The sequence below is a fragment of the Salvelinus alpinus genome, chromosome 32 (genome assembly GCF_045679555.1).
Source record: "Salvelinus alpinus chromosome 32, SLU_Salpinus.1, whole genome shotgun sequence".
In the NCBI taxonomy this organism is placed as follows: Eukaryota; Metazoa; Chordata; class Actinopteri; order Salmoniformes; family Salmonidae; genus Salvelinus; species Salvelinus alpinus.
In genome coordinates, this window is record NC_092117.1 from 14,984,975 (window position 1) to 15,000,221 (window position 15,247).

General features: G+C 41.9%; 1 protein-coding gene across 14 annotated transcripts in view; it reads left to right on the top strand.

Annotated features, from left to right (window-relative positions):
• The first annotated feature begins 429 nt into the window (after positions 1–429).
• LOC139562632 (zinc finger SWIM domain-containing protein 8-like) overlaps positions 430–15,247 on the top strand; it is a 33,431-nt gene continuing 18,613 nt past the window's right edge. For 12 of the 14 annotated variants that reach the window (XM_071380452.1, XM_071380457.1, XM_071380461.1 and 9 more), the window contains exons 1-3: positions 430–2,210; positions 13,973–14,126; positions 15,138–15,232. In XM_071380452.1, the coding sequence (XP_071236553.1) occupies positions 2,033–2,210; positions 13,973–14,126; positions 15,138–15,232 (427 nt within the window). In that variant the 5' untranslated portion in view covers positions 430–2,032. The remainder of the gene's footprint in view (positions 2,211–13,972; positions 14,127–15,137; positions 15,233–15,247) is intronic. The other 2 variants (XM_071380450.1, XM_071380449.1) reach the window with 2 other exon arrangements.

Consider the following 15,247-nt stretch of genomic DNA (forward strand, 5'->3'; position numbering starts at 1 on the left):
ACACCTTTGGGACGAATTGGAACGCCGACTGCGAGCCAGGCCTAATCGCCCAACATCAGTGCCCAACCTCACTAATGCTTTTGTGGCTGAATGGAAGCAAGTCCCCACAGCAATGTTCTGACATCTAGTGGAAAGCCTTCCCAGAAGGGTGGAGGCTGTTATAGCAGCAATGGGGGGGACCAACTCCATATTAACGACCATGATTTTGGAATGAGATGTTCGACGAGCAGGTGTCCACATACTTTTGGTTATGTAGTGTAGTTTGATTTTGTTTATTTTATTTATTTTAGGTAGTTTGTATGATGGATATATCCCCCACATCGGTTCCGTTTTTTTGGGAATCCTGTTTCCATCCCGCACAGTAGATGGCGGCATGAAGAGTAAATTGTTCGAACACCATTATACCATTGTAGTAGAAGAAGAAGAAAAAGAAGAGCCATCTTCCCGACAAGAGAGAGTGGAAGAGATGGGGGATTGTTGAGACAATTTTGAGGGACGCCGGTGTTGTTAGAAGCCTCAAAGACACAACCTGGGGACGGTAGGACTACCGGTGTCGGTCGGGGAAAATGAAAGGGGCTTTTCTACAGTTTCCGGACTAGGAGTCATTGGGAACCAGTGCAGTGGCGGGCTCGAGCGAGCCAGCTTTTTTCAAAATACAAAGCAAAGGGAAAAGAGATTCGAGTCAAGGTGTTAGCTAATAGCGTAGGTTTGCAATCGAACAAATATAAAACTGACCGTGCACCATTACCGGAGACAGTTGATCGAAAACAGTAAGTAGTCGGTCAAGTTTGACGGTTGTGTAGTTCTTCAAAGGTGTCAATGTTAACAAACACCAAAGCCCTTGTTGAAGCGGGTGGTGTGTACTGTACTAGTAGTGGGGCTTTGAGACTCGGATTATGACCAACGGTATCCTGCCAGATAGATAATGGGTTCGTAAAACGATTATTCTTTCAAGGTTTCCCTTAAATTCTACATCTTACAACGTTTGCGAATGATGACAATCGAGTCTTATTTTTAAGCTAGTTAGTTATTTTAGCAAGCTACTGAGTCTGATTGACCAGGCAGTGTTAGCTTAGCTAGCTAGCTGGCTAGTTAGCTAACATTAGCCAGCTAAGCTAGTAGCTAGCTAGCAGATCTTCAAGCTTGAGTAGTGAATCTCTGTCAAAGAAAGAATTACATACGTTAGCTAGATTATACTTATCAACGTTGTTTTATTTTAAATTAAAAGGCCTTGCAAGTGTTTGGAACATTTTGTACGGCTGTCTCGAGACGGGTAGTGTATGTAGCACAGCTGATTCGTCAAGAAGGGGAGGTAGGAAATGGAAGAAAACAAGTTAAGTTTGTGTATATTTAATTTTAAGTACAGTAACTGACGTCAATATTTCTGTTTACCAGTTGGGTTAATCTTAGGTAATTGTTTCATTAAAAGTGTTTAATTTAAAGTAGTTAGATAGCTGGAACCCTATAAAAATGCCTGTGTGTGTGTGACTTGTGAGTGGGGGTCGTCTCCCTCGAAGCACTACTCAATTTAGACAGTCAAGCAGAAACAGTCCAACTCGAAACTGGGGAGTGATAGGGGACAAAAACTAAATTGTTACCGAACTGGGATCAACTTTCTCAAACGACATGGATATAAGGTGTCTCAGAAGTTATTGCCCTAAATGGCATGGCCCTTGGTAATAAAGTTAAGTCATTGTGTTCCCAAGTTTTGCCTCTATTTTCCAAATACTGAGTACTAATTTGGTACAATTTGTGAAGGAAGTATTTTTTCCCCCCTACCATTGATAATGGATATTATTGTTTTACTGTGTAGTTCGCCTGCAAGACTACAGTGAGCTCTCAGCAGTGTTTTGGTTGTTGCGCTCACCCCTCCCCCAACTTTTACTGGAGACTTGTGGAAGTGTTCATTGCTTCTGCTCTCTTTCAGTGGTGGGCAGCTCTCACCCGTTTTTTCCCCCCTGCCTTTGACGGAAGGCCTTGGCTATTGTACAGTCCACTTGAATCCAGAGTTGTATATCCTACAGTGGATGTAATGGAACTAATGTTCGCCGAGTGGGAAGACGGAGAGAGGTTCTCCTTCGAAGATTCTGACCGGTTCGAGGAGGACTCGCTCTGCTCCTTCATATCAGAGGCTGAGAGTCTGTGTCAGAACTGGAGGGGATGGAGAAAACAGTCTGCTGGACCAAATTCTCCTACAGTGAAGATTAAAGGTAAACACGCACTTCACCTTCCATTGTATTATTTGTACTCACATCCTCTTATTACACTTTTTGTCCTCATTCCCATATTGACCTTTTACCACTTAAAACAACTTGATGCTTGTTGCCAAATAACATTGTGTAGTGGCCAGCATGGGTTCTCCCTTATCTCATTACCTAAAGGGCCTATGATGATGGATCCAAACCATCTGAAGGCTTGTCTTGAACCTGAATTTGTTGTTCGTCATTGAAGTCAGTGTTTTTCTGTAAATATTTTACAATACACTCATACATTAGCCTGCTTTTAGAAAATTGCTAGGCCTGCACATTATCTTCACTAATTGTAAATTTCAGTAGCGCTGTAGGCCTTAAACAGCTTTGACCAGTGTAGCCTAGTTTAAAATAATTAATTATGTCCTAATTTTAGGTTGATTGTCCTGTCCACGTCATTTGCGCATTTGGTCTATCAACTAAGTAAATGTTACATTTCCCCCAGCATATAGGCCTAGCAAGCTTGTTCTCTCGGAATTAAGCCTATTTGTTGACACTGCACAACAGTCCATATTGCTCAGCTTCTTAATCTCAGAAGAGTCCTCAAAGGCCTCTGAACGCATCTCTATGGGACACTATGCAAATAGGAGAGTAGGTGCTGGCTGACAATGTCATTGATTTCTCATTTAATGTATTGGCTGTGATGTCATTGATGTGATAACCCCTTATTTCTTTTAGCAGAATAGTTTCCATAATACTTGCATCATGTCACTTGTTTCTCACCCCCCCCCCCCCCCCCCCCCCATCAACCTCAGGTCTACATTATCCCCATAGCTTATTATTGATTTTATACTTTCTCTACCAAAGCAGATAATGTTGTAAAGGCTAGGTGTAACTTTGGTTTCATTGAGGATAGTGGCATTGGAGTATCGAACACCATTTGAGTCAGTAGACGTCTCGTTATTTTCACGTGTCAAATAATACTATTTGATGCTTCTAATAACACTATTTGATGCGTCAAATAAGACTATTGACTAATTAGGATTTGGATATGACTGCACGTCACATACATACATTTTTTCTTTACGTAGTGGTAACACTATCATTCATATTTCATATATCACAATGATTTGCTAGTTTTTGGGGGGCAACAGGGCTATGTAGCTGGATATCTTGTTTAGTTCGTTGTCTTATTTCCATGAACTGAAGTTTGATTTCAATAGGAGAACAAGTTGCTTCCTAATAGTCACATGGATTCCTAAATATTGAGAATGACTGCAATTTCTGATCATTGTTTTTAGGCTGGTTGCATTGGTGCTAGCTTCCCCAGAAGTTGCTAAAAGCATCTGTAACAAAGCTATTTGTGAGTGACTTTGTCATACTTCAAACAAAAGTCAACGTATTAGGGAGACGCCTACCTCCAGTCTCCAAACTGTCATAGAGGTTGACAAATTGCTTGATTATTATTCTGTATTTTGACAAGGATGAATCAGGTGCAACTGCTTGGGCTGTGAGGATGAATCAGGTGCAACTGCTTGGGCTGTGAGGATGAATCAGGTGCAACTGCTTGGGCTGTGAGGATGAATCAGGTGCAACTGCTTGGGCTGTGAGGATGAATCAGGTGCAACAGCTTGGGCTGTGAGGATGAATCAGGTGCAACTGATTGGGCTGTGAGGATGAATCAGGTGCAACTGCTTGGGCTGTGAGGATGAATCAGGTGCAACAGCTTGGGCTGTGAGGATGAATCAGGTGCAACTGCTTGGGCTGTGAGGATGAATCAGGTGCAACTGCTTGGGCTGTGAGGATGAATCAGGTACAACTGCTTGGGCTGTGAGGATGAATCAGGTGCAACTGCTTGGGCTGTGAGGATGAATCAGGTGCAACTGCTTGGGTTGTGAGGATGAATCAGGTGCAACTGCTTGGGCTGAGAGGATGAATCAGGTGCAACTGATTGGGCAGTGAGGATGAATCAGGTGCAACTGATTGGGCTGTGAGGAGGAATCAGGTGCAACTGCTTGGGCTGTGAGGAGGAATCAGGTGCAACTGCTTGGGCTGAGAGGATGAATCAGGTGCAACTGCTTGGGCTGTGAGGATGAATCAGGTGCAACTGATTGGGCTGTGGCTGGCTGGCAGCAGCAGCAGGCCCACGATAATTTCTCTCCTGATTGGGCTGCATGACAGGGAAAATGTTGGATTACCTAGCTAACATTTTAGATCCTGCTCTTATTTCAAATGCTTACGCAGTCGTTTTCCCATTTAACCGAACAAATTATTGCTTATTACCAACGCGGTATTGCAAACAAATCAATACTGGCCTCAAATGTTATACAGCTGCACCATCGAGAGCATCCTGACTGGTTGCATCACCGCTTGGTAAGGGATCCGCTCGGCATCCGACCGCAAGGCGCTACAGAGGGTAGTGCTTACGCCCCAGTACATCACTGGGGCTAAGCTTCCTGCCATCCAGGACCTCTATACCAGGCGGTGTCAGAGGAAGGCCCTAAAAATTGTCAGACTCCAGCGACCCAGGTCATAGACTGTTCTCTCTGCTACCACACGGCAAGCGGTACCAAGTCTAGGTCCAAAAGCCTCCAGCTTCTACCCCAAGCCATAAGAGTGCTAAACAGTTAATCAAATGGCTACCTGGACTATTTGCATTGACCTTTTTTTTAAACGCTGCTGTTAATTATCTATGCATAGTCACTTTACCCCTGCTTACATGTACATATTACCTCAATTACCTCGACTAACCTGTACCCCAGCACATTGACTCGATACCAGTTCCCCCTGTATATAGCCTTGTAATTGTTAGTTTGTTTATTTTTTTGCAAATATTTTCTTACTTACACAAAAAATACCTGTTATATATAACCTGTTATATTTGGGATTTGATTTCTGTGTGCTTGTTTGTCTATGTTTGTTTTATTTTTTTACAGCTTTGACAGTGCTACTGACTGCATTGGCAGTGCTTGGCTTGCGCATGAAAACCACATTTTGTTATTTGACCTGTTAATTTTGTCATGTAAAGACCTGAACGGCCTAACATATTGAATGGACCTAATCAGTCATAGATTTCTGAACTGCATGGCTGAACAAAACTATCATCTGAAGCCGTGGAAGACCATCGCCCAAGACCTGCCAGATCTGTACATTTTGTTTGTTTTTACAGCGTCTTTAAGATTCTCTCTAATGAAAAGCGCTATATGAAATAAATATATTATTATTTGTAAGGCTGGCCAGCCTGGCTGTTCTTGTAGAGTTGTACACTGGGTTCCCGTGTGTGTGTGTGTGGGGTGGGGGGGGTGCTGGAGTAGCTCACTCGGCTGAAAGCTCTGAGTCGGCCTATGGGAGGGCAGCTGGGAAGAGACAAGCAGAGCGCCAACCCGTGTGAGTTGTACAAGCAAGTGAGGAACCGGTGTGGGAGAACCTATTTATTAGAAGTCTCATCTAGGGGAGTTTGGGGGAGGGTGTGTGTGCGGTCAGGCATGTTTGTTTGGGTTTAAGGAGTGGTGGGGGAAGGGCTGAGTGGAGTCAGCTGTGGACTGTATAGAGGGCTTTGTCTTGTGCAGGTCATTTACTTCAGAGCTGGGGATTGTGGTTTAGCAATACAAACCCACATTTTATGAATCTACATATTGCTGCTGATCTTGCACAAAAGAGCTGCCAAACCTCAAAACCCTCCCATCTAAAGTCAGTCAAATCCCCCAAAAAGTAAGATCAGTAAAATAGATTTTACTGAAATTTCCCCCCTTGAAGGCTAGCCCATATCTCTCCATCTCCATTGCTCAAAATGTAGGGCATGTTAAAGGTTAGGGTTTTGGTTAGGCCCTATGCATCTGTTGGCTCTGATCTTTCTTCCATAACCACATACTAATTAATGGGCATGTGTGTGAGCAGCAGTCCATCACTTTTACACCGTTCTGATGGAACAGCTGTTTGAGTGTGCCCCCCTGTCCCGCTCTCTCCCGATTGGTCAGTCAGGAGTTAGTCACTGTGTAACTGGCAGTGGCTGAACCCTCTTATTGCCCACTCGCTGCTGTTACTGCCATCCTCCTACTCTTTCTCTCTATCCCTCTCTCCCTCTATCCTTCCTATTTGTAGCCTCCAAGGGACAGGTGGGGACTGGGGAGCAAGTGTTAATAGAGAGATGTAAATCACCTGGGTCTGCTCCCTCCATGGGGTTTTCCCTGTTTGTCGAGCATGAAAAGCTCAAGCCTAGCATCTAATGCCATAGAATTCACACAACTGCCTTGGGCTCAAGCCAATAGAAACATACCTTAATTTTCCCACTATTTGTAACACAATAACACCAGTAACTCAATTCAACTAGCCTGGATAAATATTTATTGTAGAGCAATATGATTTCTGTTTAGTTTTTATGTTATAGGTTCCTATAACTCAAACTAAAACAGTTGCTAACACTGCTCTTGTGGTGGGTGATTTCATGAGGTGAGAAGATGGCAGTGTGGATGGTATAGCTGTGGTGGCAATACAATACCTACCAGACCTGGGTTCAAATACATGTGTATTTGTTATTGAAATACCCTACTTATTTTCTGTGTATTTGAGTATTTTCAAATAATGTGTCCCAAACCCGACTCAACTATTTCTATTGGAAGTATTTGAAAGTGTTTTCAAAATAATTTCCAGTAAATAGCCTACTATTTGAAAGGATTTTCAAATTCTTATTTCAAATACTATTTTAAAATAATTGGGTTAAATGCATGGGAGTGTATTTGCGTCTTCGTATTTTCAAATACTTTCCAAGTGTATTTCCAAATTTATTCCAATATTCAACGACTTTTCTTTTCAAATAAAAAATATTTAAATACTTACTTCCAAATGTCTTTGAAAGTAATTGAAATACTACGGCTGGGAATTGCCAGGGACCTCACGATACGATATTATCATGATACTTAGGTGCCGATACGATATGTATTGCGGTTCGTTACTATGATTTTATTGCGATTTGATGTTCCAAACATATTGCTCACTGTGTCTGCTGCAGAGACGAGAGAGCGTGAGAAAAAAAGTTTTTATCAGTCGGGGAAATAAAAGTACTGAAAACATGTTGGCTCACTTTGTGTTGCAGATACTGCCCGACTAGCGCTAGGTACAGTAACGAATTGTTTTTGTTTTTACAAATCAATATTTGGAGTCATATCACTGAAATGCCGTAAATGGTAATAAAACCTGTCAGTTTGGGTCCTGGATGCGGATTAGCTGAAACTGCATTCCAGCCTTGTGTTCAGTGCCTTCAGAAAGTATTCACACCCCTTGACTTTTTCCACATTTTGTTGTTACAGCCTACATTTAAAATGTATTAAATATAGTTTTTTTTTTTGACATTGTGGTATTGTGTGTAGGCCAGTGACAAAGTGAGAAACAAATAAAATAAATGTATACAAATTAATAAAAAATGAAAAGCTGAAATGTCTTGAGTCAATAAGTATTCAAACCCTTTGTTATGGCAAACCTAAATACATTCAGGAGTAAAAATGTGCTTAACAAGTCACATAAGTACTTGCATGGACTCACTCTGTGTGCAATAATAGTGTACCATGATTTTTGAATGACTACCTTATCTCTGTACCCCACACATACAATTATCTGTAAGGTCCTTTAGTCGAGCAGTGAGTTTCAAACACAGATTTAACCCAAAAGAGGTTTTCCAATGCCTCAGAATGTATTGGAAATGGGTAAAATAAAAAAGCAGACATTGAATATCCCTTTGAGCATGGTCAAGTTATTAATTAAACTTTGGGTGGTGTATCAATACACCCAGTCACTACAAATATACAGGCATCCTTCCTAACTCAGTTGCCGGAGAGGAAGGAAACCGTTCAGGGACTTCACCGTGGGGCCAATGGTGACTTAAAACAGAGTTGAATGGCTGTGATGGGAGAGAACTGAGGATGGATCAACAACGTTGTAGTTACTCCACAATACTAACCTAATTGACAGAGTGAAAAGGAAGCCTGACAGAACAAAAATATTTTAAAACATGCATCCTGTTTGCAACAAGGCACTAAATAATGCAGAAAAAAGTTTGGCAAAGAAAATGTCTTATTGTCCAGAATGCAAAGTGTTCGGTTTGGGCCAAATCCAATACAACCGATTACTGAGTACCACGCTCCATATTTTCAAGCATGGTGGTGGTTACATCATGTTATATGTATGCTTGTAATCTTTAATGACTGGGGAGTTTTTAGGATTAAAAAAGAAAGTTGTGCTAAACACAGGCAAAATTCTAGAGGAAACCCCGGTTCAGTCTGCTTACCACCAGACACTGAAAGGTGAATTCAACTTTTAGCAGGAAAATAACCAAAAACACAAGGCCAAAGCTACATTGGAGTTGCTTACCAGAAGACAGTGAATGTTTGAGTGGCCAAGTTTCAGTTTTTACTTAACTTAAATCGGCTTGATAATCTATAAATGGTTGTCTAGCAATGATCAACAACCAATTTGACAGAGCTTGAAGAATTTTTGAAAAAAATTATGGCCAAATATTGTACAATCCAGGTGTGCAAAGCTTTTAGACACTTACCTAGAAATGCTCACAGCTGTAATTGCTGCCAAAGGTTATTCTAACATGTATTGACTCAAGGGTGTGAATTCTTGTGTAAATTAAATTTGATCTGTATTTCATTTGAAATATGTTTCTTTTGTAATGGGGTATTGTGTGTGTGCGTGCGTGGATGGGGGAGAGAAAAAATAGTTAATCCATTTTGAATTCAGGCTGTAACACAACAAAATGTGGTAAAAGTCCAGGGGAAGGAATACTTTCTGAAGGCACTGTATATCAGACAACATACCACGGTATGAGTCAACTACTTGTGTACTGTTCTATTTATGTTGGTAACCAGTTTATAATGGCAATAAGGTACCTCAGGGGTTTGTGGTATATGGCCAAAATACCACTGCTAAGGGCTGTTTCAGGCAGTACCCAAGTCTGATACCTACTATTGAGCCCTTTGGTCCTACATGCCCATCTCCATGAAAACCAAGGTGTAGCCCCCATACACTGCTATGTTAGGAGAGGAAACGAGGACGGAGTGTCAGCTGAGGGCCAGGGCTTTGTCTTGGGTGTGTAGTGGTGGTGTGCTGGGCCTCAGCTTATTTTCTAATCTGAAGAGGGTCATCACTAATGTTTTCTTCAATTGTTTGAAGAACAATAAAAAATGTTCTGCATCATCCTGACAAAGAGGAGTCATATCCTGCCAAAACTTGTTTTGTTATATTGTGTAGAGTGCATACCTAGCCTCACGAATTCCGTTCTTTCAACAACAACAAAATCTGAAATGTATTTGTCAGATGTAACAATACATTTTTATTCTTGGACTAAGCCTACACTATTACTATTCTTGCAACGGTCATCGAAATTGTTAAGGTTTTAAAAATTCAAATAAATGCAACAGTTGGACAATGGATGAAGATTCTCCAAACATTTTATTTTTATAATTTGACAGAAATTAACTGAATTACAGCATATAAAACATTTGACTGGCAAGGACAAGTAATCAATGGAGTTCAGGCGTTGTGTTGGGAATTCATATATACATTTTATTATTGTATCAGGTAGGCTTGGGCGATATACCGGGGTATTTCGAAATACGGACGCTATGATATTCAATACCGCAAGCACCCCTGTGGGCTGCGGGGGTGCGTGCTACGCCACTGCGTATAACTAAGTATAACTATAAGAAACCTAAGATGTGTCATAAATTATTTCTAGCTCGGGGCTCCAAGCTATGCATTTGGTTTGCTAACTTGCTAGATGTCAAGATCAAGCTTCTTGGTTACATCCGAGACATGAAAATCTGGATGCTGCCCAACCCTAGTATCGGGTATTTTTGTGACGTTTTGGGTTAAAATAAATTGTTTTTATGTGGATCGATTTTGCGTAAATACAATGGGTGTATTTGCATATATAAAAATTAACATAAATGGGTGGAATAGGGCTGCAACCACGAAACACTTGCTCTGTCTAACCTACCTGCGCTGTCTATACTGCCTCATTAATTACAGTTGTCACGTTCTCTTGCATAATTCAATAAGTGTGCCAAAAGCAGGATACCCTCGGATTAAAAGTCAACACGGTTGGCTCTTTCACCTATCAATCAAATGTATTTATAATGCCCTTTTTACATCTACAGATGTCACAAAGTGCTATACAGAAAGTCAGTCTAAAACTCCAAACAGCAAGCAATGCAGATGTTAGAAGCAGGGTGGCTAGGAAAAACTCCCTAGGAAGGCAGGAACCTAGGAAGAAACCAGGCTCTGAGGGGTGGCCAGTCCTCTTCTGGCTGTGCCGGGTGGAGATTACATGGCCTTTTAAGGCCAGATTGTTCTTCCAAATGGACAATGACCCCAAGCATACTTCCAAAGTTGCGGCAAAATGGCTTAAGGACAACAAAGTCAAGGTATTGGAGTGGCCATCACAAAGCCCTGACCTCAATCCCATAGAAGATGTGTGGACAGAACTGAAAAAGCGTGTGTGAGCAAGGAGGCCTACAAACCTGACTCAGTTACACCAGCTCTGTCAGGAGAAATGGGCCAAAACTCACCCAACTTATTGTGGGAAGCTTGTGGAAGGCTATCTGAAACGTTTGACCCAAGTTAAACAATTTAATGTCAATGCTACCAAACACTCAATTAGTATATGTAAACTTCTGACCCACTGGGAATGTGAAAAGCTGAAAAAAATCATTCTCTCTACTATTATTCTGACATTTCACCTTCTTAAAATAAAGTCGTGATCCTAACTGACCTAAAACAGGGAATTTTTACTAGGATTAAATGTCAGGAATTGTGAAAAACTGAGTTTAAATATATTTGGCTAAGGTGTATGTAAACTTTCGACTTCAACTGTAAGTGTTGAGACACCTACTGCGTTAAGTTGCAGATGAAGCTTTAGTGTTCTTGTCCATTCAGTGGAAAGACAATGTATTCCATTGCTATAATGTAATAAAGCCAAGTTCCGGGGTGTTTTTGACAGGTCATTACAAACATTTCCATAGTTGTAATGTTAACGGGTAAAAATGAGAGGCACAAGCAAGAGTATGAAAGCAATCAATCAATCACTGTCCTTCTTGCTGAAATAGCCCTTACACAGCCTGGAGGTGTACTTTGGGTCATTGTCCTGTTGAAAACAAATTCTATTCCCACTAAGCGCAAACCAGATGGGATGGCGCATCGCGGCAGAATGCTGTGGTGGCCATGCTAGTTAAGTGTGCCTTGAATTCTAAATAAATCACTGACAGTGTCACCAGCAAAGCATCCCCACACCACCACCACCACCATGCTTAACGATAGGAACCACACATGCGGAGATCATCCGTTCACCTACTCTGAGTCTCACAAAGACACAGCGGTTGGAACCAAAAATCGAAAATTTGGACTTATCAGACCAAATGACAGATTTCCACCGGTCTAATGTCCATTGCTCATGTTTCTTTGCCCAAGCAAGTAGCTTCTTATTGATGTCCTTTTAGTAGTGGTTTCTTTGCAGCAATTTGACCATGTAGGCCTGATTCACATAGTCTCTTCTGAACAGTTGATGTTGGGATGTCTATTACTTGAACTCTGTGAAGCATTTATTTGGGCTGCAATCTGAGGTGCAGTTAACTCTAATGAACTTATCCTCTGCAGCAGAGGTAACTCTGGGTCTTCCTTTCCTGTGGCGGTCCTCGTAGCGCTTGATGGTTTTCCGACTGCACTTGAAACGTTCAAATTTCTCAATTTTCCGGATTGACTGACATTCATGTTTTAAAGTAATGAAGGACTGTCATTTCTCTTTGCTCTTTTGAGCTGTTCTTGCCATAATATGGACTTAGCCCTATTTGGTAAAATACCATCTTCTGTATACCACTCTTACCTTGTCACAATACAACTGATTGGCTCAAACGTATTAAGAAGGAAAGAAATTCCACATTCACTTTTAACAGGGCACACCTGTTAATTGAAATGCATTCCAGGTGACTACCTCATGAAGCTGGTTGAGAGAATGCCAAGAGTGTGCAAAGGGTGGCTACTTTTGAAGAATCTCAAATTTGTTTAACACTTTTGTTTGGTTACTTCATGATTCCATATGTGTTATTTCATAGTTTTGATGTCTTCACTATTATTATACAATGTAGAACATAGTAAAAAAAAAAGAAAAACCCTTGAATGAGTAGGCGTGTCCAAACTTTTGACTGGTACTGTATATGTTTCTAGTGCGTTTTATTTTTAGGGTCTTGTTGTTGTTGTAGCTGTTGAAGCATGCTGTATCTGGAGAAGGGGTGGTGTGGGTTCATGACCCCTCAGGAAACCTAGACTCTTCCTTGGCTGACAGAACATTGCCTGGCTACCCAGACTCCTTGCTTCGGGCCAAACGCTACGCCACGCCCATGGATGTAAGTTTCTTCTCCACAATGTGTCTGGATCTGAGTACCTCCCTGAACGTTCACCGAATGTGAACACATTTGGGGCCGTCTGATCGGTCCAGAAACCGATGGGTTGGGCCAATGCTAAGATACGTGGGTAAAGCGGTGGTTTAAAAATGTATCATTGGCTTTGATACTCTGATTGGTTAGAGACGATCCAATCGCTGATGTACAGTGCCCCTCGTCTCCACAAACAACTTCAATGATTGCAGTCTCAGACCTAAAGTATGTAGTGAACGATAGCAGCGGAATCATTTAGTGTGAGCCATCAGGCTAGACAGGATAGGCTCCTGAACGGGCTGCAGGTTTGGCAGCTGTCCTGCTCTCTGACGACGGAGACCAAGGGAGCTTTAAAGTCCTAAGTAGGTCCAGTAGGTTTTCCTGACCACGTGACATGACTTGTAACAGGGGACCCCAGAGTTTTTCCTCCCAACTAAGGCTGATGGTTTTTCCTGGTCAGGCCCATCAGTTGAGTGTGGAGACTTGCACCAAGGCAATGTTTTTGTCAACCGGTCAAAATAGTTAACTACAACCCTCCCCATCCTTGATAGGTTGACCATGGCTTCTGACCATGTGAACCACAGCCATCACAGTTGTTGACATTATTCAGACTGCTTTCTTTCCTCATGTTGTTGATGGCAGGACAAGTGAGCCTGGAAACAGGTCTGTGTTTGTAAAGTTAGAGACCCATATTTTTCTTGGCAGCCCTCATTGTCCTCAATACGAATTCGGTGGATCGCAAACTCTACACTTTACAAAGCATACACACTCCCCAGTTTCTCTAGTGTCTCTCTCTTTCTGTCTTATACACAACACACTAACGGCCGAGAACCATGGAGCATGTTAGGGCGAGGAAACAACAGAGCCCCGTTCATTTTCGATGGATGGAAGCGATGTGGGTGGTTGGGCGATGCAAGCATGGCGAGGGAGCGTTAACAGGGCAGGACCTAAGTTGTGGAAAGCTGAACTTTATGCAAATACATTGCGATATCGCAGCTGCGCTTGACCAATCGAAGCTCACTATAGCTTCCAGCCGCTACTGGATTGACTGTTGATGCCTCCACATGAGGGTGAAGCTAGCGTGGCTATCCAAATTTCACGTTAATAGTGGATCCCTAACTGTTACACACACACACCAGCACCCTTTTGCTTATTCTCCTTCTTCCATCTGTGTGGTGTGTTTGGGTGAACCCTTCGGAGCAGAGCACAAAAGGAATTACCATTGTAACATAGGGACACACAGTATATTTCTATTCTGTTTTATTCTGTCTTACATGCATTTTAACACATATTCCCTCCAACACACTTTCACTCACTCACTCAATGTTTGGTTCTCTCTCTCTGTGTGTCTGTTAGATGGTCAGGTCATCCCTCTGGTGGAGCTATCAGCCAAGCAGGTGGCATTCCACATCCCGTTTGAGGTGGTGGAGAAGGTCTACCCTCCTGTCCCCGAGCAGCTGCAGCTCCGCATCGCCTACTGGAGCTTCCCAGAGAACGAGGAGGACATCCGGTGAGGCTGGATACACACGCACGTGTTTGTTTTCCTATCCTTGTGGGGACCATAACATTTATTCCTATTTTCCTTAACCCCTATTTCCTAAACCTAACCCAATTGTAACCCTAAAGTCTAAAATAGCATTTTTCCTTGTGGGGACTGGCGAAATGTCCCATTTGACTTGTTTTACTATCCTTGTGAGGACTTCTGTTACCCACAAGGATATTAAAACCAAACTGTGCACGCGCTCTGAAGTCTATCTGAGATCGTCTCGGATTTCCATAATATGTTCAGAGATATCTGGAGACACACTGATCTTTGTGGGATTGTTGTTAAAGGTCCAATGCAACTGTTTTTATCTCAATATCAAATTATTTCTGGTTAACAATTAAGTACCTACTGTGATTTTCAATTAAAATTGTCAACAAGGAAAAGCTTTTTAGCACAGGGCAATTCTCAAGTAAGAATTATGCTAGGACTGTCTGGGAGTAGTTTAAATGAGGGGAAAAGTGAAAATAAGTTGTTATTGGCAGAGGTTTGGAACTCTTTCTTATTTGTCTATTAACTAATTTACCGCATGGTGATGACAACATGGAAGGCCAAAACTATCCCACCAAAACATTTCAGTCAGTTTTTTCAAACAGCTCTTACACTAAAAGGGCATTATCTTATTTTTCACAGATATTATTCCAACCTCATAGTGTGGAAATATGTATAAAACATAAAATAACATTTTGGACTACACTGGGCCTTTAAAGGATGACAAGGAAATGAAATGGCATGAGGCTTATTGTACATCGTACTCTCTCTGTTTTGGAATCCCATTCCATTTCAGCTTATCACACACCCACTCATTTACATTTATGAAATCACTCAGAACATTCACTAATGCCAAATACTGGGGACCACTCACGCATTATACAAATAGCTAGCACAACTTCAGAGGGGACATAGTATTTGGAGAAGTTAATGTATCTTAATTTTTCTCTGATCTCATCCCCTCTCTCTGCGGTTCTCCCTATGCAGGCTGTACTCGTGTCTGGCTAACGGCAGCCCTGATGAGTTCCAGCGAGGGGAGCAGCTGTACAGGATGAGGGCTGTCAAAGACCCTCTGCAGATAGGTGAGCAATGAGCAG